The sequence below is a fragment of the Pseudophryne corroboree genome, chromosome 4 (genome assembly GCF_028390025.1).
Source record: "Pseudophryne corroboree isolate aPseCor3 chromosome 4, aPseCor3.hap2, whole genome shotgun sequence".
In the NCBI taxonomy this organism is placed as follows: domain Eukaryota; kingdom Metazoa; phylum Chordata; class Amphibia; order Anura; family Myobatrachidae; genus Pseudophryne; species Pseudophryne corroboree.
The window spans coordinates 335,408,831-335,433,801 of NC_086447.1; the positions used below are offsets into that span (position 1 = coordinate 335,408,831).

Below are 24,971 nucleotides of genomic sequence, written 5' to 3' on the forward strand. Positions count from 1 at the left end.
CGAATGGAAGATTAGATAAGGGCTTTTATAAGATAAAGCCGCCAATTCAGATACTCTCCTGGCGGAAGCCAGGGCCAGTAACATAGTCACTTTCCATGTGAGATATTTAAAATCCACCTTTTTCAATGGTTCAAACCAATGGGATTTGAGGAAATCTAAAACTACATTTAGATCCCACGGCGCCACCGGAGGCACCACAGGAGGCTGTATATGCAGTACTCCTTTAACAAAAGTCTGTACCTCAGGAACTGAGGCCAATTCTTTTTGGAAGAATATTGACAGGGCCGAAATTTGAACCTTAATAGATCTCAATTTGAGACCCATAGACAATCCTGATTGTAGGAAATGTAGGAAACGACCCAGTTGAAATTCCTCCGTCGGAACACTCCGATCCTCGCACCACGCGACATATTTTCGCCAAATGCGGTGATAATGTTTCGCGGTGACTTCCTTCCTTGCCTTAATCAAGGTAGGAATGACTTCTTCTGGAATGCCTTTCCCTTTTAGGATCTGGCGTTCAACCGCCATGCCGTCAAACGCAGCCGCGGTAAGTCTTGAAAGAGACAGGGACCCTGTTGTAGCAGGTCCCTTCTCAGAAGTAGAGGGCACGGGTCGTCCGTGACCAACTCTTGAAGTTCCGGGTACCAAGTCCTTCTTGGCCAATCCGGAGCCACTAGTATTGTTCTTACTCCTCCTCACCGTATAATCTTCAATACCTTTGGTATGAGAGGCATAGGAGGAAACACATATACTGATTTGTACACCCAAGGTGTTACCAGTGCGTCCACAGCTATTGCCTGTGGATCTCTTGACCTGGCGCAATACTTGTCCAGTTTCTTGTTGAGGCGAGACGCCATCATGTCTACCATTGGTCTTTCCCAACAGTTTATTAGCATGTGGAAGACTTCTGGATGAAGACCCCCCTCTCCCGGGTGAATATCGTGTCTGCTGAGGAAGTCTGCTTCCCAGTTGTCCACGCCCGGGAAGAACACTGCTGACAGTGCTATTACGTGATTCTCCGCCCAGCGAAGAATCTTGGCAGCTTCTGCCATTGCACTCCTGCTTCTTGTGCCGCCCTGTCTGTTTACATGGGCGACCGCCGTGATGTTGTCCGACTGAATCAACACCGGTTTTCCTTGCAGGAGTGGTTCCGCCTGGCTTAGAGCATTTTAGATTGCTCTTAGTACCAGAATGTTTATGTGAAGAGACTTTTCCAGGTTCGTCCATACCCCCTGGAAGTTTCTTCCTTGTGTGACTGCTCCCCAACCTCTCAGGCTGGCGTCCGTGGTCACCAGGATCAAATCCTGTATGCCGAATCTGCGGCCCTCCAATAGATGAGCCTTTTGCAACCACCACAGAAGATATACCCTTGTCCTTGGCGACAGGGTTATTCGCAGGTGCATCTGAGGATGCGACCCTGACCATTTGTCCAACAGATCCCTTTGGAAAATTCTTGCATGGAATCTGCCGAATGGAATTGCTTCGTAAAAAGCCACCATTTTTCCCAGGACTCTTGTGCATTGATGTACAGACACCTTTCCTGGTTTTAGGAGGTTCCTGACAGGTCGGATAACTCCTTGGCTTTTTCCTCGGGAAGAAAAACCTTTTTCTGAACCGTGTCCAGAATCATCCCTAGGAACAGCAGACGTATCGTCGGAAAACAGCTGCGATTCTTGGAATATTTAGAATCCAGTCGTGCCGTCGAAGAACTACTTTAGATAGTGCTCTTCCGACCTCCAACTGTTCTCTGGAACTTGCCCTTTTTAGGTCGTGCAAGTAAGGGATAATTTAGATGCCTTTTTTCTTTGAAGAAACATCTTTTCGGCCATTACCTTGGTAAAAAGGCCCGGGGTGCCGTGGATAATTCAAACGGCATCGTCTGAAACTGATATTGACAGTTCTGTACCACGAACCAGAGGTACCCTTGATGAGAAGGACAAAATTTGGACATGGAGGTAATCCTTGATGTCCAGGGACACCATATAGTCCCCTTTTTTCCGGTTCGCTATCACTGCTCTGAGTGACTTTATCTCGATTTGAACCTTTTATGTAAGTGTTCAAAACATTTTAGATTTAGACTATGTGTCACCAAGCCGTCTGGCTTCAGTACCACAATATAGTGTGGAAAAATAATACCCTTTTCCTTGTCGTAGGAGGGGTACTTTGATTATCACCTGCTGGATATACAGCTTGTGAATTGTTTCCAATGCTGCCTCCCTGTCGGAGGGAGCCGTTGGTAAAGCAGACTTCAGGAACCTGCGAGGAGAAGATGTCTCGACTCTCCAATCTTTACCCCTGGGATAATACTCGTACGATCTAGGGGTCAACTTGCGAGTGATCCCACTGCGCCCTGAGACTCTTGAGACTACCCCCCCACCTTGAGTCCGCTTGCACGGCCCCAGCGTCATGCTGAGGACTTGGCAGACGCGGTGGAGGGCTTCTTTTCCTGGGAAAGGGCTGCCTGCTGCAGTCTACTTCCCTTACCTCTATGTCTGGGCAGATATGACTGGCCTTTTGCCTGCATGCCCTCATGGGAAAGGAAAGATTGAGGCTGAAAAGACGGTGTCTTTTTTAGCTGAGATGTAACTTGGGGTAAAAAAGGTTGGATTTCCCAGCTGTTGCTGTGGTCCCCAGGTCCGATGGACCGACCCCCAAATAACTCCTTCCCTTTATACAGCAATACTTCCATCTGCCGTATGGGATCTGTATCACCTGACCACTGTCGTGTCCCTGACATCTTCTGGGAGATATGGACAACGCACTTATCTTGATGCCAGAGAGCAAATATCCCTCTGTGCATCTCACATACATATATATAGAATGCATCCTATTAAATGCTCTACATGAATAAAATATTTTCAGTCAGGGAATCCGACCAAGCCAACCCAGCACTGCATCTCCAGGCTGATGGCGATCGCTGGTCGCAGTATAACCACCGTATGTGTGTATATACTTTTTAGGATATTTTTCCAGCTTCCTATCAGCTGGCTCCTTGAGGGCGGCCGTATCTGGAGACGGTAACGCCACTTGATAAGCGTGTGAGCGCCTTATCACCCTAAGGGGTGTTTCCCAACGTACCCTAATTTCTGGCGGGAAAGGGTATAACGCCAATATTTGCTATCGGGGTAACCCTACGCATCATCACACACTTCATTTTATTTTATCTGATTCAGGAAAAACTACAGGTAGTTTTTTCACTCCCACATAATACCCTTTCTTGTGGTACTTGTAGTATCAGAAACACGTAACACCTCCTTCATTGCCCTTAACGTGTGGCCCTAATGAGAAATACGTTTGTTTATTCACCGTCGACACTGTATTCAGTGTCCGTGTCTGTGTCTGTGTCGACCGACTGAGGTAAATGGGCGTTTTTAAAACCCCTGACGGTGTTTCTGAGACGCCTGGACCGGTCCTAATAGATTGTCGGCCGTCTCATGTCGTCAACCGACCTTGCAGCGTGTTGACATTCTCACGTAATTCTCTAAATAAGCCATCCATTCCGGTGTCGACTCCCTAGAGAGTGACATCACCATTACAGGCAATTTCTCCGCCTCCTCACCAACATCGTCCTCATACATGTCGACACACACGTACCGACACACAGCACACACACCGGGAATGCTCTGACAGAGGACAGGACCCACTAGCCCTTTGGGGAGACAGAGGGAGAGTCTGCCAGCACACACCAAAAACGCTATAATTATATAGGGACAACCTTATATAAGTGTTTCTCCCTTATAGCATCTTTTATATATATACAATATCGCCAAAATCAGTGCCCCCCCTCTCTGTTTTAACCCTGTTTCTGTAGTGCAGTGCAGGGGAGAGCCTGGGAGCCTTCTCTCCAGCTTTTCTGTGAGAGAAAATGGCGCTGTGTGCTGAGGAGATAGGCCCCGCCCCTTTTTCGGCGGGCTCGTCTCCCGCTATTTTTGAAGTTAGGCAGGGGTTAAATATCTCCATATAGCCTCTGTGGGCTATATGTGAGGTATTTTTTGCCTCTAATAAGGTTTTTATTTGCCTCTCAGAGCGCCCCCCCCAGCGCTCTGCACCCTCAGTGACTGTTGTGTGAAGTGTGCTGAGAGGAAAATGGCGCACAGCTGCAGTGCTGTGCGCTACCTTTATGAAGACTCAGGAGTCTTCAGCCGCCGATTTTGGACCTCTTCTCTCTTCAGCGTCTGCAAGGGGGCCGGCGGCGCGGCTCCGGTGACCATCCAGGCTGTACCTGTGATCGTCCCTCTGGAGCTAGTGTCCAGTAGCCAAGCAGCAAATCCACTCTGCACGCAGGTGAGTTCACTACTTCTCCCCTAAGTCCCTCGTTGCAGTGATCCTGTTGCCAGCAGGACTCACTGTAAAGTAAAAAACCTAAGCTAAACTTTCTCTAAGCAGCTCTTTAGGAGAGCCACCTAGATTGCACCCTTCTCGTTCGGGCACAAATTCTAACTGGAGTCTGGAGGAGGGTCATAGGGGGAGGAGCCAGTGCACACCACCTGATCTGGTAAAAGCTTTACTTTTTTGTGCCCTGTCTCCTGCGGAGCCGCTATTCCCCATGGTCCTTTCAGGAACCCCAGCATCCACTTAGGACGATAGAGAAAAATAGTTAATGAGCAGCAAATGGGAAAGACCGGACAGAAGCCACTAGGACAGCAAAGACTGCACACCATACAAAAATGGTTACTTACTACTACGCAGCTTTGAGGAAGTATCAAAGTAGGAGAACAGTGAGTCTAGCTCATCAGGACAGAACAGAGACTCCCGCCGTGCTTCGTCACTGCTAACAGCAACCGCTGGGGACATGCAGGTTAGCAAAGCATAAAGCGGGCAGTAAAAGGAGAAAGAGGGTCAAGTAAAACCAGACAGCTATCTGGTGAAAGAGAAAGTATGACTGTCAGAGATAACAATTAGCTGAGGTTACAGATCTACTCATACATTTGATTTCCAATGTTTAAACACTGGGCAATACAGACACGCCAACAAGAATTCCATAAATGTATAGTAACTTGTCATTTATATTGTATTACCATCTACAGAGATCAATTTATATATAAATCTGCAATCTCCACTAATCCAGAGGTCACTTTAAATTATTCAAGCAGAAATTCCACTGAACATTACAGACATCTACCAGAGATGAAGGCTGAGGTGCATCCTTCAAACATCTGAAACCATTGGCCAGTGGGTACGTGGGAAGGAAGATCATATCTGTAACTTCCCGTACTAAGGGGCCCTATACATTTCCCGATGCGCCGCCGAGGTGCCCGACGGCCGATACGGCCGACGAGCGACCCGGCGGCGGGGGGGCAGTGACGGGGGGAGTGAAGTTTCTTCACTCCCCCCGTCACGCGGCTGCATTGAAGTGCAGGCAAATATGGACGAGATCGTCCATATTGGCCTGCATGCACAGCCGACGGGAGACCAGCGATGAACGAGCGCGGGGACGCGCATCGTTCATCGCTGGAGTCTCCACACTGAAAGATATGAACGAGTTCTCGTTCATTTATGAACGAGATCGTTCATATCTTTCAGAAAATCGGCCAGTGTGTAGGGCCTATAAGATTTTAAGACAATTTACCACAATCAAAATAAAATGGCACTTTTTTTTATACAGCTCTTGTATAAGGTCTAATATTATTTATCTTTATTGTGAGAGACATTTACCAACATATGATCTTTCCAAAATGTATTGATCTTTAATATGTTTGTAAAAAAAAAATAAAACGTGTACCTTGACCACCTTGTCAGATAATGTTGGCTAATAAGAAACGTTACTCAACATATTTTCTTCCTATTGTAAAAGAAAACATTTATCTCGCCATTTAAGGGGCCCACAAATTAGGCAGCTATCGGGGCAATTACCCGTTCTGTCGATGCCTGGGTCAGGGGATTGGGAAAATCCAAAACGTTGGAAATCCTCAATTCGCCAATTCTGACCAAAACATGACTGGATCACCAATCATCGATGTCCGATGATCGGCAAAACTGGGGCAGACTAGATGGGCCAAGTGGTTCTTCTATACCATCAATTTCTATGAATCAAACACACAATGGGGGTAATTCCAAGTTGATCGTAGCAGGATTTTTTTTTAGCAGTTGGGCAAAACCATGTGCACTGCAGGGGAGGCAGATATAACATGTGCAGAAAGAGTTAGATTTGGGTGGGTTATTTTATTTCTGTGCAGGGTAAATACTGGCAGCTTTATTTTTACACTGCAAATTAGATTGCAGATTGAACACACCACACCCAAATCTAACTCTCTCTGCACATGTTAAATCTGCCTCCCCTGCAGTGCACATGGTTTTGCCCAACTGCTAAAAAAAATCCTGCTGCGATCAACTTGGAATTACCCCCAATGCACATTTAAGTCTGGACACTCAGCTTCATCATCAAACTTGGGTTGCCAAAATATGCAATGAACTGCCAAAAGTCATGTGATAGGTGCTAATATTGTGTCTATCTAGCCCAGCTAAGTGATACAAACTCGTCGTGGCATCGATTCCACAAGTGAAGGGAAGACCACTGTAGAGATGTTGACCCATGCCGTCTGGATAGCTTCCCACAGCTCCCTAATATTTGTAAGTGTAGGATCTTGGGTACGAATGGACCTCTCCACCACATCCCATAAATGCTTGATTGGGTTTAAGTCTGGCGAAAGTGATGGGCAAACCATTCATTGGAACTCTCCAGAATGCTCCTCGGACCAGTTTTAAATAACTTGGGATCAATTAAGTCCATGAAGGAATGCAAAGCACCAAGCGCGTGTTTAGGAGGACCAACAGACCCAACCCATGCCACTTGAACACACCCTGCACTATTATGGAACCACCATCAGCCTGCACAGTGCCTTGTTCACAAATGAGATCTACGACCTCATGGGGTCTGCACAATACCTGAACCCTACCTTCAGTCCGAAACAATTGGAACCATGACTCACCGGAACACGCCTAGGTAAGGCACTGTTTCCTGTGTTGTAGTGTTAAAAAGGGCTCTCTGGTGGGTCTTCTGCTCCCATATCCCATGGAAGTTAAGAACACTCTAATGACCTGCTGGATATGCGCCTGGTATCTCCTACATTGAATGTGGCTATGACTTGAGGGGTATGGGTCGTTGGGTCGACTCAACTTAGGTCAACAGTCATTAGGTCGACCACTGAAGGTCGACATGGGCATTAGGTCGATATGTATTAGGACGGAAGGTGAAAACGCTGACATGAGTTTTTGGCGTCTTTTTCTTCGTAAAGTGACGGGGAACCCCAATTAGTGCACCGTGTCCCCTCGCATCTTCGGGCAAGGTTACTGTTCCAATCGTAGTCCACGTGGATCGTCAAGTATGGAAAAATCCAAAAAATGAAGAAAAAAAATGTGAAAAACTCATGTCAACCTGTTGACCTAGCACATGTCGACATACTGACCATGTTGACCTTCAGTGGTTGACCTAAGCTGTGTCGACCTAATGACCTTATCCCGATTTGAGCCAGTGTCACTTGGCTTTTACCACAGAAACTTCTTGCCTGATGCTGCTAGTCTAGATCATTAAACACCCGAGGTCAGCTACTGCAATGTCCATGGTGGGATGGTAATGCCATCCGCGGTGTATTCCCGGTACACATGTGACACCATTGATTGTGAAATGCTGAAATTCCGCACAACTTATGTCCCATCCATTGGGCACCCACTATCATGCCCTGTTCGAACTCTGATAATTCACGTGGCCCTGCCATGAGCATCCTAGCCAGTGTTCAAAGTGACTCATGAGATGTCAGATTGCAACTGATGCACATCTGCCCATTTCCAAGATGTCACAGTATGGTGGTGCCACCTACTATTACCTTTATATACTGCTATCCCTTGACTTTTGTCACCATCAGTGTATGTACAGTATCTATTGCTTTCTGCAATCAAAAACGCAGATCAGCAGACACTGATGATCAGCAAACCATTGGTGGAATTGGCAAAAGGGCCATTCTTTGGTCACGTACGAGATAGTTGTACAAGTTTTAACATATCAATCTTTGTTAAAAATTTTACGATTGTTAGATATTTTTTTTTTTAAAGATGTAATATCAAAGTGCCTAAGTAGTCTTATTTTTTGTTTGTTTGTTTGTTTCATTATACCCAACACAGTATTAGGAAACCTACTTGATAATTCAGCTCAACTCTTTGAATTAAGAGCCTGTTGTTTTTTTTTTGTTGTTTTTTAATGAAAACCTATTAGAAAGAGCCTATGAACCAAAGAACCTATGTTGAAAAAGCAAAAGATACATTTCAGCTAAAGTTTTTTTTTTTGTTTTTTTTTATACAGTATCATGTACGGGACATTTTTACTCATTTTCATGGAATGACCCAAAATACAGCAAATTAAAAATCCCAGACTCCTCAATCCCAATAATTTTTTGGCCAGGAAGGGCAAATCCAGAATTTAAGATGTTGGATTTTCCCAATCCCCTGACCCTGGCATCAGCAGAATGGGAACTGCCCAGATTTCTGTCTGCTGTATGAGCCCCTTAAGTCTAAACGAACAGATAATATAGTGCGGCTTCAGTTGGTAATAAATCACACATAATCATGGTCACCAGACAGCTGCATTTTGGCAGGGAATATGGACATTTAACATTACTAATATTATCTGCCATCTTTGAGGTCGTTCTATCTATCCGCTAAATATATATTGTCACAGCAACCTATTATCAACCATGTACAAGGCAAAATGTTATTAATCCTTAAAGGTAAGGGCTACAGACATGATGCTTGGCCTGTAAATACATTTGTAACATAACAAAAAATAAAAAATAAAATTAAAAATAAGTGTGCGCTGTATTACAATTTCTAAATGTATATAAAATTTATCAGAAAGGAGGTCACTTAAATTTTATAGTTGACAGTTGTGCTATAAAGTTGTTAACAAAGAGCCCGAACTGGTATTAGCCTTTATTTTTGCACTCAAGTTTAATGCTTTGATTGAATATGTTGAAACATCCTTCTGTTACTCAGCCATGTTCAACTGGGAAAGCTGCTATTCAAGCAACTGTACGGTACCCCAATGGATCTAGTAAACAGAGAAATCTTATAGACCATGGCAAGCCACACCAACCTACTGCTAGGAACACTGCATGGGTGTTATGTCCACTAGCAAATATGGACATCAAACCAATGCTATGCAGACTCCATTCATACTTTTCCCATAATGGACTATAAATAGTACTTATATAACCGCTTCACAAACTACTATCTCGCAACTCCAGTATTGCAAATTACCACTGTACACAGCGATTTTGAAATCAATAATTATGAGAATGCCACACTCCTGACAGATCAATTCATATGGAACCAGTCATTTCTGTGACACATTAGGCTAGATTTATTAAGTGGTGGCTTCTGTTCCTGGCAGTTCTGCATTTAATATTGTTGGCATTTTAAGCTCCAAAATCTGCTGCTTAGAAAGTCTAGCCCATCATGTGATCAGTACACATAAAGGCTGGCTCTGCAATGCGCTTTCATTTCACATCTGAAAACCCACACACCACCGTCCACTTCCTCCAATATAATACTATCTTCCCAGCTTTAGATTCTGAAAAAATTAGAGCTCATTATGTGTTTGCAAAGTCAAAAATATTTAGTTAGGCATTTCTGAAAAACGTACATAATAAAGACAACTTCTGATGACAGAATATATGAAAATAAAGATTGATAAAACAATCAGCAGAGGAGCAACCGGAACCAATAGTTGAGGCGGTCACTAAAAATTAATTATGAGTGTTTATATTTTTAGATGTTCTTTAGAAGTATACAATGTAGAAAGACTGTGTTATATATTAAAGCAACTTAGGCATTATAAAAAGACACTTAAAGCAGTATGTATGTAATTCACATAAATTGCTTTTTTTTTTGCTCCTGTACATGTGATATCTTTCCATACAATAATGAATCAATTTCCAACAGAATTAAATGACTTATCTCGTAGATAAGAAAACAAAATGATATTTTTAACCTTAAGTATTGAAATTCAGATTTAGGGTTTTTTTGCAGTTACCTGAGCCTCCAGAAGGCGTTCTAGCGTGATCTGCCGCCGTTAGGGCTTTATCAGAGGAAATCAGGCGGTTTCCACTGCTCTTCCGGGATAAGCTTTTCTTCCTCGCCACCACGCCAGATTCACCGCTATTATCTACAAACTTCTTCTCTACATACTTGGCTTTGATGTACGTCTCTATCTCCTGCCTATTGGATAACATAAGCACATGGCTATGTGTTACTGGACAAGTTCCCTCACCTCTCCACAAATTATCCCCAAAACATGAAGACAAAAGTCAATTTAGATGATTCCCATATGTATTCTACAGGGTTTTATTAAACCATGAACTGATGGGATAAATCAGGAAAGGTTACTAACACTGGGATGAACAAAACTGATTAAATTTTTTTTACATAAAATCTATTAACAAGCAAATTTGAAATACAGAGCATTTAATTTCAGAGTAAATGTATTTATTGACCAACCCTATAGATTTCCTTTCTATTTGTAGAATTGAAATATGTGATGTACAGAATGTGTCCTCATAAATCTTTGCCTCAGTCATGCCAAGCAGACCCTTTTGGTACGCCGGTTCACTTGAGAATTTTCTAGCGTCGGGCATCTTTTTTGCAGAAAATGTGTCTTAATTGCAACATAATGTTGCTAGGATGCACACGGAGAATGATTAATTTGCTACATGACAATTGTATAACTGTGTGCGACTGAGTCTGTGGGGTCAAGTTACTAACGTGGGAGATTTATAGAACTGGTGATGTTGCCCCTAGCAACCAATCAGATTCTATCTATTATATTCTAGAAGCAGCTAGATAAATGTTAAGTAGAATCTGATTGGTTGCTATGGGCAACATCACCAGTTCTCAAAAACTCACACCTTAGTAAATTTACCCCTGTGACTCTGTGCACAAAGCGCTACAATGTAGCAGCGGCAGCTTTTTGACAGTACAAGTTCTGGTCTGCTCCATATACTGACTCACACACAATATACAAGTGTCATAACAAATTAATCAGCAGAGTCTTGTTTATCCTAGTCACATTACGTCGAAGACTCATTTTCGGCAAATAAGACGCTCAGCCTTAGCAGAGTTGCACAGGACTTGGGGGCTCACTTACGCCAGGCTTCTCACTCTGCATGGAATATTGAGGCTGGATGTATGAGGACACATCTGTACACAAATTCTATTTCTAGGACTTTACCAAGTTTCTCCAATGTTCCTAGTAGGTTTTGCTTCCAAAGCTCACCATGCCGTATAGTTCCACTGTTTAATTCCATTTTCCCAGATTCCCTTTATATCTTACTAAAGCTCTCCCATTAGTAATACTCTAGAAATACAATGGCTTACAAATGGTTATGAATATGTATCATCACGGAAACATGGTAAAATGCAGTGCTTGAGATTAACTGGATTAATATACTCCACTGAACAGTAACATTGGCTTAATGTAGAAGTTATAAACCCTGACTAATAATTTAATGGGTATGGGACTCAGGGTCGACACCAATTACGTTGCACCACTCGGCGCAGATTACAGTTCCCAATCGTAGTCCACGTGGATCGCAAAGTATGAAAAAGTCCCCCCCCCCCCCAAAAAAAGGTGAAAAACTCACGTCAACCCTTTTTCATGTCGACTAATGGCAGTGTCGACCTATTTCTACCAATGAGTGTCGACCTAATTGATGTCGACCCAGAGTCCGGATACCTAATTTAATATGCTCACATTCCTGAATAGCAATGTACACACTTCAGACATCTACCCATAGAATTTTTTACTTTACATATATATTCAGCAGACAGTGAAATACCTAAAATTCCCCAAGAACATAAATAATGAAAGAAAAATAATAATACTTGAAAAATAAAACAAGTTTCCGTTAAATAGTAAATACTACAAATGTAGTCGGTATGAAACAGAAATCTAGAACTTACCTTTGACACCCATTCGTTGGCTTTTTTACACCCATGACTTCCACTCGCGCTTCATATATACTGTTTATCACGTCATTCCCCAATTCACACATAAGCTATTTAAATTGGAAAAGAGGAGAAAGGAGCACTTTAAAGTCAAGTTTTAAATATAGCATTTTCAGGACTTTGGACCAGATAGCCTGTGTCATGCTGGAATACCCCACTGGGCAGAACACTGGGCAATAGGGGCTGCCATGTAATGGCTTTTCCATAAGTCTTTCCTCCTTTCAGAAAGGTTTATTTCACACTTAGGGGCAGATTCAAATTAAGTGCAGTTTCTGGGCATACTGTAAATGGAAGCCGATTTCTGCTGGCACCTCAGTAGACTGCCAGCAGAAACCAGCTGCGAGTTATTGCACTTAAATTAATCTGCCCCTTACAGTATAAGTACACACAAATAAAATGAAACTAAAGCGCATAAAATCCTCTCTGATATTCCTAACCTCCGCATACAATACATTCAATTTGAGAAAGGTCTTTGTCAGGGGTACATTTAGCATCCCAATGAACAGGATGCCAGGGGTCATGAGACAGATGCTGGAATGCCAAAACCACTTGGGAGACTGCCATCGGAACAAAGACATATGAAATCCTGAATGTAAGTATTGGGGTAACTTAGGGTCGGGATCTTCAATGTCGGGATGCTGGTGTCGGTCATGTGACCACAGCCATCCCGACGAGCAATATTTCATACAGAATCCCTTTGTCAGATAGGGAATATTCTCAACCAAAGTGCTGGTTTCATTTTCTTGATATGGAAAAGTAGACTTTATTTGCTTAACCCCACAGCACAGTGAAGTCCTATAAAATAGTTTTTTCAAAATGAAATGTATTCCTGCTTAGCAACAAATTGCTCATAGAAAGCATATCTGTTTAATATCAGTTTAAATACAGAAACTAATATTCAGTAACAAGCAGCCATTTTTGATGACACAAGTTTTATCTTTCCTTGGCTAGCTATGCAACTCAAGAGGACCACACACATTACAATATCGCAACTGACATGGGACAACTGGCTCAGTATGTTGTTATCTGAAAAGCCAAAGTGACTGCAGTTCCAGATAATTCCACAGAAATGGACTGCACCATTAACAGGGCATGCTGGTAAATGTGGTGGGAAGAGGATTATTATCAGTCTGTGGGGTATATGCAATTCACGGCGAATCGCGGCAATTTTTCGCCGTTTTTTAATTCGACTTAATTCGACAGGTGAATTCCGGAAGGTGGCTTCCGGAATTCACCATATTCAATGAAAAACGGATTCGCCAGAATCGCGGGCGAAAATCGGCCGATTTGGCGGATTTTGCCGCTATTTTAAAAAACGGGAAAAAAACGGAAAAAAAAAATGGCGTGGGGTCCCCCCTCCAAAGCATAACCAGCCTCGGGCTCTTCGAGCTGGTCCTGGTTCTAAAAATGCAGGGGAAAAATTGGGCACGGATCCCCCGTATTTTTAAAACCAGCACCGGGCTCTGCGCCTGGTGCTGGTGCCAAAATTACGGGGGACAAAAAGAGTAGGGGTCCCCCGTATTTTTAACACCAGCATCGGGCTCCACTAGCTGGACAGATAATGCCACAGCCGGGGGTCACTTTTATGCCGTGCCCTGCGGCCGTGGCATTAAATATCCAACTAGTCACCCCTGGCCAGGGTACCCTGGGGGAGTGGGGACCCCTACAATCAAGGGGTCCCCCCCCAGCCACCCAAGGGTGAAGCCCGAGGCTGCCCCCCCCCATCCAATGGGCTGCGGATGGGGGGGCTGATAGCCTTTTGTGATAATGAAAAGAATATTGTTTTTTCCAGTAGTACTACAAGTCCCAGCAAGCCTCCCCCGCAAGCTGGTACTTGGAGAACCACAAGTACCAGCATGCGGGAGAAAAACGGGCCCGCTGGTACCTGTAGTACTACTGGAAAAAAAATACCCAAATAAAAACAGTACACACACACCTTGATAGTAAAACTTTATTACACACTACCGACACACACATACTTACCTATGTTGACACGCCGACTGCCACGGTCTCCGACGATCCGAGGTACCTGTGAAAAAATTAAACTCACCTTCCAGCGTCCAGAGGTACATCCAGGTCCAGAGATAATCCACGTACTTGGCAAAACAAAAAAACGAACACCGATCCATACCGGACTAAGAAAGGGGTCCCATGCTTTCACATCAGACCCCTTTCTCCCGAATCCCGGGACATCACGTGACTCCTGTCACTGAAGTCCCTTCAGCCAATCAGGAAGCGCTACTTCCGTGGCGCTCATCTGATTGGCTGTGCGCTGTCTGTGCTGTGACAGCGCATCGCAAAGCCGCTCCATTACTTTCAATGGTGGGAACTTTGCGGGTAGCGGTGGGGTTAACCCGCGGTCAGCCGCTGACCGGCGGGTGACCTCACCGCTAGCCGCTAAGTTCCCACCATTGAATATAATGGACTGGGCTGTGCGATGCGCTGTCTGCTCAGACGCGCAGAGCCAATCAGATGAGCGCAACGAAGTTGCGCTTCCTGATTGGCTTTAGAGACCTTTCTGTGACAGCTGTCACTGACAGGTCTCTCTGCATTCGGGGATAAGGGTCTCATGTGTCAGCATGGGACCCCTTTCAGTCCGTTTGGTCGGGTATTTGCGTTTTGTTTTTTTCTACAAGTACGTGGATTTATCTCTGGACCATGGCTGAGGTGAGTATATTGATCTTTTATTTTCAGGTACCCCTGGATTCTACATGGAGAAGAGGACCGATGTCGGCGTGTGAACATAGGTAAGTATGTGTGTGTCGACGTATGAAATAAAGTTTTACTTTTACGGTGTGTGTGTCCTGTTTTTATTTGGGTATTTTTTTTCCAGTAGTACTACAGGTACCAGCGGGCCCGTTTTTCTCCCGCATGCTGGTACTTGTGGTTCTCCAAGTACCAGCTTGCGGGGGAGGCTTGCTGGGACTTGTAGTACTGCTGGAAAAAACATTCTTTTCATGATCACAAAAGGCTATCAGCCCCCCCATCCGCAGCCCATTGGATGGGGGGGGACAGCCTCGGGCTTCACCCCTGGCCCTTGGGTGGCTGGGGGGGGGGGGACCCCTTGATTGAAGGGGTCCCCACTCCCCCAGGGTACCCCGGCCAGGGGTGACTAGTTGGATATTTAATGCCACGGCCGCAGGGCACGGCATAAAAGTGACCCCCGGCTGTGGCATTATCTGTCCAGCTAGTGGAGCCCGATGCTGGTGTTAAAAATACGGGGGACCCCTACGCTTTTTGTCCCCCGTATTTTAGGCACCAGCACCAGGCGCAGAGCCCGGTGCTGGTTTTAAAAATACGGGGGATCCCCTGTCAATTTTTCCTCCGCATTTTTAGAACCAGGACCAGCTCGAAGAGCCCGAGGCTGGTTATGCTTTGGAGGGGGGACCCCACGCCATTTTTTTTTAGGATTTTACCGTTCCAGCAATAAAAAATAAATAAAAAAAAAATAATATTTTAAAAAATATATAAATAATATTTGTGCCTCCCAAAAAAAAAAAAAAAAAGTACCTAATCCCTTCTAATATAAATAGATCTGCTATTCCCAAAAAAAAAAACACAAAAAAAAACATGTTTAAAATTTTTTTATTTGTTTTCACCCTCCAAAGTGTGGCGGATTGAAAATGACGAATTTGCTGTCTAAAAGCACTGCTGTCGAATTTCCAAACTTGAATTGAATATGCTTTGGTCGAATTGCAGCACTTGTATCATTGCAGAAAAGTCGAATTTGCAAAAATTCGAATTTCAAAAAGTCGAATTTTGAAAGTCCGTTTTTTGGTCGGAAAGCACTGAATTGCATAGGCGAATTTTTTTTTTGGTCGAAAATGACCCGAAATTCGACAATTTCGGGAATTCGACCGCAATTGCATATACCCCTGTGTGTCTTGAAGTCTTTACTGACCTCTGAACACAAAGAACCGCCTCTTGGCATAAGCACTAAATATCTGTATCTAATTTGCATGTCCACACTGGACAGAGATCCTGGCGCTTGACCCTTAGGCCAAGCACCAATTTCAGACTGTGCATGACTGTCTTGAGTGGTCCCATAGACATCAGTGGCCTAAAGCAAATGAGAAATAAATGAAAGTATATTAAGCTGATTTGTGGGAATAGTGCAGTGGTCCCCAATCTATTTTGAATCACGGTGCCCTAGAGTATAATGTTTTTCACAGCACCCCTAGGCCAAAGTTCCTTATAGAGAATCTATTTTGATCTAGTTTGACTGCGTGTATTAATTATGAGCCATGTAAACTAATGATATGAATGTGTTACTATCAGTTTATACCTTTAGAAGCTCAGGCTCCCAAATGTCCAGGGTTAACGATCGCACTTTTGAGAAATGAACACCAAGACTCCTTGTCATGCAAAAGAAACACACAATAGGTTAGTTCAAAAGACAAAGCAGCACTGTCACAATATAATCTAACAAGCTTGGCAAATAAAAGCATTATACAGATGAAGAGCCAATTTCTAAGTATACCTCCAGACAAAATGGGAAATAGCCTGGTCATTTAGCCAAAAAAAGTCATATTTCAACAGTGCTGAAAGATTTAGATTTGAGAGGGGCGTGTGCAAACCCAAATCTAAGTATACAACTAAATCTGTCCATTGTCTGTGGACTGCATGCAACATCAGCCAGTATTCACCCGCGTTTGGTATCTCGGCAGTCAGCATACCGACACCGGGATATGGCCGCCAGAATGCTGACAGCGGGGCGAGTGCTAGCAAGACCCTTACGGGCTCGCTGCGCTTGCCACACCGTGGGCTAGGTGGCTCGCCACAGCTTCTATTCTTATTCTATGGGTTTCGTGGACACCCACGAGTGGGAATAGCCCGTTAGCCGGGATTCAGGCTGTCGACATTGTCAGCAGTCAGGATTCCGGCGTTGGTATCCTGACCGCCGGGATCCCGACTGCTGGCAATGTAATTGTATCCGATTTACCCCTTATGTGATATATGTATGTGCCCCCCTTGCATTGCAGCATGGTTTATCCTAGTGCACAGTTACTTGCTCTTTTTTTCTTTGCTCCCAACTCAGATTTAGGCCCCAAATTTCCTGTGTGATTGTCGTATTATGCTGGAACTTCACACTTTGAATAAATGAGGATAAGTAGTAGAGGTAAAAGTGTGATTCCGCACTCAAAGAAATATTCTGAAAAATTCTGTAACCGTTATCAATTTTTACTCGCTGTAATGTCAAATTTCAAATTGTTGGAGCTGCACCAAAGGTTTCAGTAGTGTCCTACTAGTAAGTCCATTAACAAACAAGAAAGAAGAGACCCTTGTCTGGCGCACTCATTTAAAGAAAAATTGTTGTATGTTTTGATTATTTACATTCTTAAAACATAACTTTTATTTATAGTTTTAGTTAAGATATGGTTCCCATTGTGAAGCAGATTCACATCTACACTTGTTCCCTACCTTCTCCTCTCATCTCACAAGATACTTTGTCTCTCTGTATTTTCCCTATATGCAATAATCAATGAACGGATACATTGAACAACCTGTTAATACAATGATGACATGTGTTCCCAGTAATTTTTGTAAATTAAGTAAAAAGAGTGTGAGGTAAATTTTACTGCTGCGAGAATCTAATATAGGACCCCAGTTAACAAATTTGACCACTAGAGTGCGCTGTGCAAAAAGGCCTTCTCAGGACTATAGTACTGTTCCTGCTGCATATAAAGCACTACAGTCTGTATAATTGTTCTAAATTTGGATATTACATTATAGATATATCATATATCATTGTTATTATTTATTTACTCCCCACGTACACACCAAAAAAGGTCTACATATCACAGAGGGAACCATATCTTAACTAAAACTATAAATAAAAGTTATGTTTTAAAAATGTAAATAATACATACTACAATTTTTCTTTAAATGAGTGCGCCATACAAGGGTCTCTTCTTTCTAGTTTGTTAATAAATGAGGATAAGCATGAAAAGTAGGGCAAAGAGTGTTCTCATAACAGTACACCTGAATGCTTCTATTTTCTAAACTGGAAACATTACAGAATGTGTCTGATTGGTATTGGCAACACCACATTTTCCTTTGTACAGATGTGTCCTCTTACATCCTTGCTGCAGTCACGCTAAACAGCCCTTGAAGTTGCGTCATGCTGTGGCAGGACTAAGTAGTGCTGAGCACCTTTTTTTGTAGTTTTCCTCCGAAAATGTATCTTAATCACAAAGTAATGTAATAGGATGCACAAGCAGATCCTGCTGATTAAAATGATATGCAGCATGCCTATATTCTGTGCGTAATTGTAGCTGTATCTGCATGAAATGCCACGTTTACAGTGTTTTCCAGGAAAACCATGTAGCATAGCATTTTGTATGCAAATACAATCGCAGTCACACACAGAATATAGGCATGCTGCATATCATTTTAATCAGCAGAAGCTGCTTGTGCATCTTATATTACTTTGCAACTAAGACGCATTTTTGCAGAAAAAAATAAAAAGGCACTCATCGCTACTGAGCTACACGCGCTATGTATAATGCGAGTTGTAGTGCATGGAACAAAGAGGTAAGAGGACACTGTAGTACTACTTGCCATTAATGTCCCTCATTGTTTAATCTATGTTAATTTAATTTTCCAACTAAAGGGCCCATTTATCAAACAATATCTGCGGCTATTTAGCCACAAATATTAAGTATCACCTGAATGTATGTAGGTGGGACTGCAGCAGATCTCTCAGACACCTGCTGTGATCCCTCCATTCCCGCCTGCAGCTGCATCCTTCATAGATTTCTATGGGGGATGCGATGCTGTTAGATTCACCAATTTCCGGAATGTGAAGCATTCCCGATATTGGCCCCCACAGCAGTAGCCATTGTAGCCTATGGTCTACTCATCACATCTGCAGCCGGCAGAGGGTTTCCCCGGAAACCTCACCGGAAATGGCTGCTGTGCATGTGCAGTCAGTGGGTACGGCCTTTGCGCAGCAGTCCCTGTACTACACTTGGCACATAGCAGGGACAGGCTCCGTCCCTATGGCTGCAAAATGATACATCCTGCCGATTTAATCTAATTCAGAAATGCTTTCTTGAGTGCCCATATCACATTGCAAATGCGAATAGTGATAAATGGGCCCTTCAGATTGCAGTCACTTATTTTCTTCTGTCTGATCAGAGATTTCATTTCTGCTTTTGAGTCTTACACTTCCAACCCCAGTGCTGACATGCAATGTGAATATGCACTCTATGCTCTTTGTTGTCAAATGACCATATCATATTTCTGCAGAAGTAGGAACAAGAATTTGTTAAAAAGCACTAAGCCCCTTGAGCTGTAGAAAAGTGCTGTAATTTTAAGGTGAACCAGTTTACCTGGAAATCATAAAACAATGTTAAACAAGTGTATGTAAATAACTACTGTACTATGCAGACACACCTATGCAGTGACCCCCTTGGGGTATAGGTTTGATTGTGCCAAAATAACCCAGAGATCCAAACCTACTGTAGTACACAAATTGTAACCTATGAATATTAGTATGATGTAGGACTTCCCAATATAAATCTACAATACACAGATTATCGACAACAAACTACTGCTCACCTGTGAATTCCTGAGCATTCGATGCATAAAGTAATGCCCAGATTAATACTAGCCCAGCGAGGATCTGGAAGGCCACAATCACAGCACTTTGTATTCCCAGGAATACACTGCACCCTCTGCAGGGCACTTTCCCCTTTAACCAGTTTCTCTTTTGTCTCAGATACTGGGCTAGTGGTGGATACAAAAGGCTTCTTGTCTGCTTTCTGTGTACAAAAAATAACCTATTTAATAACCTTTATTAAGAACATTATTATAGATTACTGTATGTATCTTTATAAACAAAGAATAAGCTTTGATAAAATATCATGACTGCAGACCTCTGCTTCATCTCCCTTTTCTCTGTATGCTGTGGCAATGCTTGTCTGAACGGCTTTGATCCATGCCTGGCGCAGCTTCTCAGAGTCAGCCTGCAGCATACAGCTCCTGGAAGGGAGATCATAATGATACAGGGAAATAAAAGACTGGACTCTAGCATTACAAACCAGGTTACTTTTTTCCTACTTGGTCATAAAATGCAGAAGACCATGCAGGATCTCAGCAGTATTCATGAACATTGCATGTAGGGTGTAGTAAAGTCTACAGTGATATTCCTTATGCACAGTCTACATTGCAGTGTGTACAAAGAAAGCAGATTTGGTTCTGACAAATGGTGCAATCATGGGCCCTCTGGACGGTGGAAGATGCACCAAAATGACACAATATGGAACAGTAGTGTGTCTAGAGGTGAACTGCATCCCCTGCCTCTAAACTCCTTAACCTCACCTCTTCACTTGGTCTCTCCCAGTGGACCTCCTCACCCTCCCATGTGAATGGGAGCTCACTGGATCTGGTCTTCACTCACCGCTGTGATATTTCTGATTTTTCCAACTCCCCATTTCCCCTCTCTGACCACCACCTGCTTTCCTTTAACCTATCTCTCTCGACTTCCCCATCTCTACCTCCTAAGGCTACCATCACTAAGCGTAACATTGAAGCTATTGACACTACATTCCTTTCCTCCCTGTTTGACTCACTTCTCTCTCCTATTCTCTCTCTCATGCCCTGAACAAGCCACTTCCACATACAATGCATCCCTTACTTCTGCTCTTGACTCTGTTGCTCCACCAACCACTATTCACCCTCGCAAATTAACACCTTAACCCTGACGCACCAAATGCACCAGATATCTGCAAAAATGCTCACGTACTGCTGAGCGACACTGGAGGAAATCACATTCTAAGGCAGACTTCCTCCATTTCAAACTTATGCTCTCATCCTTCAGTGCTGCCCTTTCTCTTGCTAAACAGTCATACTTCAAGAACCTCATCTCCTCCCAGTCTTCCAACCCCTGGCGCCTCTTTGCCACTCTCAACTCACTCCTCTGCCCACCTCCACCTCGTCTCCCTTCCTCACTCTCTGCTCTTGACTTTGCCAATTACTTCACATCCAAAATTGACTCCATACGTCAGGACATCACATCACACCAGTCCATCAGTAACCAGCTTTCTCCTGTCCCTTACCAACCCTCCCCATCCCTCGCACCTACTCGGACATCTTTCTCCCATGCATCTGGAGAGGAAGTCATGGCCCTCATTCATTCCTGTCCCCTCACCACCTCCCCACTTGACCCTATCCCCTCCCGCCTCCTCCGCTACCTCTCTCCTTCTGCTTGTTCCCATCTTTCCCACCTTCTCAATCTATCCCTCTCATCAGGCACTGTCCCCTCTGCCTTCAAGCATGCACTCATCTCTCCTATTCTTAAAAAACCTACACTTGATCCAAACACTCTCTCCAACTACCGACCCATCTCTCTCCTCCCTTTTGCCTCCAAACTCCTTGAGCGTATTGTCTACAACCGTCTTACTTCCTTTCTTTCCTCACACTCACTGCTTGACCCATTCCAGTCTGGCTTCCGTCCTCTCCACTCCACTGAAACTGCCCTTACAAAAGTATGCAATGACCTCCATGCTGCTAAATCTAAGGGACACTACTCTATACTTATTCTACTTGATCTCTCTGCTGCTTTTGACACTGTGGACCATCCTCTCCTACTGCAAATTCTTCACTCCATTGGTCTACGTGACACTGTTCTCTCTTGGCTGTCCTCCTACCTTTCTGACCGTTCTTTCTCTGTCTCCTCTCATGACTCCACCTCCCCCTCACTTCCACTAACTGTAAGGGTACCCCAAGGTTCTGTCCTTGGTCCTCTTCTCTTCTCTCTCTATACGTCCTCACTAGGTAAGCTCATTAGTTCTTTTGGTTTCCAATATCATCTCTACGCTGATGACACCCAAATCTATCTTTCCTCTCCAGACCTCTCCCCTGCTCTCCTCACTCCTATCTCCAACTGTCTCTCTGCTACCTCTTCCTGGATGTCCCAGCACTTTCTTAAACTTAACATGTCTAAGACCGAGCTGATCATCTTCCCTCCCGCATAACCTCACCTCCTATAATCTCATTATCTATTGATGGCACTACTATCTCCTCTAGCCCCCAAGTGCGCTGTCTTGGAGTAATCCTTGACTCCTCCCTCTCCTTCAAACCACACATTCAGCACCTCTCACAAACCTGCCATTTTCATCTAAAAAATATTTCCAGGATCAGACCCTTTCTGACCCAGGATGCTACTAAGACTCTTATCCACTCACTGGTCATCTCCAGACTGGACTACTGTAATCTGCTCCTGACTGGTATTCCTGACAAATACCTCTCTCCACTCCAATCTATCCTCAATGCTGCTGCCCGGCTCATCTTCCTCACCAAACACACTACGTCCACCTCTCCTCTCTTACTAGACCTTCACTGGCTCCCCTTCCCTTTCAGAATCCATTTCAAGCTTCTCACACTCGCTTACAAAGCCCTCACCCACTCCTCTCCCATCTACATCTCTGACCTTATCTCCCTTTACACTCCCACCCGTCCTCTTCGCTCTGCTAATGCACGCCGACTCTCCTGCCTACGGATTACTTCCTCCCACTCCTACCTCCAAGATTTTTCACGTGCTGCACCACTTCTTTGGAATTCCCTACCTCTCCCCCTCAGACTCTCCACCTCTCTACAAAACTTCAAACGGGCTCTCAAGACCCACTTCTTCACCAAACCCAGCCAAATCTCATCCTAACCCTCTGTTCTACGCTCTCTATGTACCCCAACTGTGTCACCCCTGTCTGTCTACCCCTCCACCTTTAGAATGTAAGCTCTCACGAGCAGGGCCCTCTTCCCTCATGTGCTTATCCTTTCTTACTTTAATAATCTTCAACTGCACCAATTCCATCAGTCTTCTGCCACCTTATACTTATTCCAGTATCATCTGCTGATGTAACTATGTTTATTTACCCTGTACTTGTCCTATACTGTCATCAACTGTAAGTTGCTGTTTTCCTGTTTGATTATTTGTTTATGTACTCTGTAATTGGGCGCTGCGGAACCCTTGTGGCGCCATATAAAGGATAATAATAATAATAATAATTAGTTGTGCCATTCACTATACCATCTGTAAATTCAGGTTTCCTCACACTGAACTGTGCACATCACTGCACATAGCCATTCTCACAAATACATTCCTATGTTTTTGTAACTCTTTGCTCCTATGTAAATACATGCCAAAACCCATTTGCCTACCTGAAGTCAAAAGCTAAAAAAAGAGCTTAAATTCTCCCCCAGACCAACACCAGACAGGTCTGGAGGAAAACAACCAAAACAAATTAAAACTCACCACATTTATGCTTCATATGTAAAGCTACGTTATGTATTCTTCATTACATTTTATAACTTCCAAACACCCACAAGTCTCTGCTTTGGAAAAAAGGTATAATGCCCTACTAGCCAGCAGCCAGGAATACATTTAGAATCCACATTTTCTTGACCAGGGAAATAACAAATGAAATGTTTATACATCTGCAGATCCAGATTATCTACTTACTTAGTAGGTGAAACCACTTCAAAGCAGAAGCGTCTCTCAATATCTTCACAGTGTTTCACTGTGCAAAGGCGTAAATCTTCTACAACGATTGTGGGATTATCCTAGGTAGAGAGAAAGCAATTGTATGACACATCTTAGAGCATGGCACCCAAAGATGTTCATTCAGGCAATAGTAAACGGAGAAAGCATGCCTGGCACATTCCATGTATAATATGTATAAGAAAACAGTTACAAACGCCAACAATAAATATAGTAAATGCTATTCAGATTTCCTGATACGGCTCACCTTAAATTTCTTTTGATATACCAGTTGATTATTCTGTATTGAAAACCAGCGCCTGCACAAATGGAAATACAAAACACATATAATGAAAATAATATTAGCTACTTTCAGGGGGTTTACACGGCATCACCAGAAACTTAATGCAAAAAATTAGTGCAACATGATAGTACAATGTTAAATGCCACTTGGACAACATCAGAGCAGCTTGGGAAATACGCAGAAAGAGGGTGGCATGAGTAAATGAAAAAGGTTGTGTACTTGAAAAGTAGAAAAACACAATTAAAACATGTAAAGGTAATAAAGCATGAAGTAAATAAAAAATTATCTAAATAACATGAAACCAGTTTAGTTCTGATATATGTTATTAATTCTAATAATAAATTCTTAATCAAGGGGTACAGTGAAGATTATTTCTCAAACTCACCTCGCTAAATATGCTTATACTATGCTCGTTTACAGCAATCCTCATGTTGGCACTATAAAGGTCATAAAAATACTGTTCAAATTCCTAACACCCCTTCCCCTCCCCCCGACCCCCCACGCTAAAACCTGAAAACATGCAGTCACAGCTGCTGAATATGACTAGCACACCCATATAACACAAATAAACAAACAGACAAACAAACATCTCATATCCAGTGTAACAAATGCATAGCTCAAAGGAAGTTAGGCTATTTGAAGAAAACATCTGGGTTACTGAGGAGGGCGGGACCATTTCCCTACAAAAACTGATTTCTGGGGGGAGGAACTTAACTGCACTACATTGGGAGCTCTCTGAAAACACAGACATGACAATAATGAATAGCCTCTGAACAGAAAAGCGCGCTGGAAGCATTACATTGACCTTTACTTATTTAGTAGGTTTCTGATGGGACATGATGCCTGGCCCACTTCACTTTGCACAGTGACAGACAGTTGAAAAAGCAAAAACATGTAAAATGCAGAGTATTTAATCTAATAAATAGGAACATTCAAAAACCTTCTAGAACAGGGGTGGGCAATTATTTTAGCTAGGGGGCCACTTAACACTTTACAGCGAATATGTGAGGGCCGTACACAAAATATATTGTTTCTGCTGTAATTCCAGCACCTCCCTCACCCATATACGTGTGTCGTCGTCCCCTCACCCCCCCCCCCCCCCACTCCCACCCCATATGCATTATATATTTATTAATAATGGGGACAGGCAAAAATAAAGAGAAATGGCTAAATATAATAAACAGAAGAGCC

The 24,971-nt window shown here is 43.4% G+C and overlaps 1 protein-coding gene across 3 annotated transcripts in view; it reads right to left on the minus strand.

Moving 5' to 3' along the window:
• Window positions 1-24,971, minus strand: part of ACAP2 (ArfGAP with coiled-coil, ankyrin repeat and PH domains 2) — a 252,506-nt gene that overhangs the window by 35,858 nt on the left and 191,677 nt on the right. For all 3 annotated transcript variants that reach the window (XM_063916435.1, XM_063916433.1, XM_063916434.1), the window contains 7 exons: window positions 23,745-23,796; window positions 23,459-23,559; window positions 19,875-19,980; window positions 19,558-19,760; window positions 16,280-16,349; window positions 11,950-12,044; window positions 10,025-10,209 (listed from right to left, as the gene is read on the minus strand). In XM_063916435.1, the coding sequence (XP_063772505.1) occupies window positions 10,025-10,209; window positions 11,950-12,044; window positions 16,280-16,349; window positions 19,558-19,760; window positions 19,875-19,980; window positions 23,459-23,559; window positions 23,745-23,796 (812 nt within the window). The remainder of the gene's footprint in view (window positions 1-10,024; window positions 10,210-11,949; window positions 12,045-16,279; window positions 16,350-19,557; window positions 19,761-19,874; window positions 19,981-23,458; window positions 23,560-23,744; window positions 23,797-24,971) is intronic.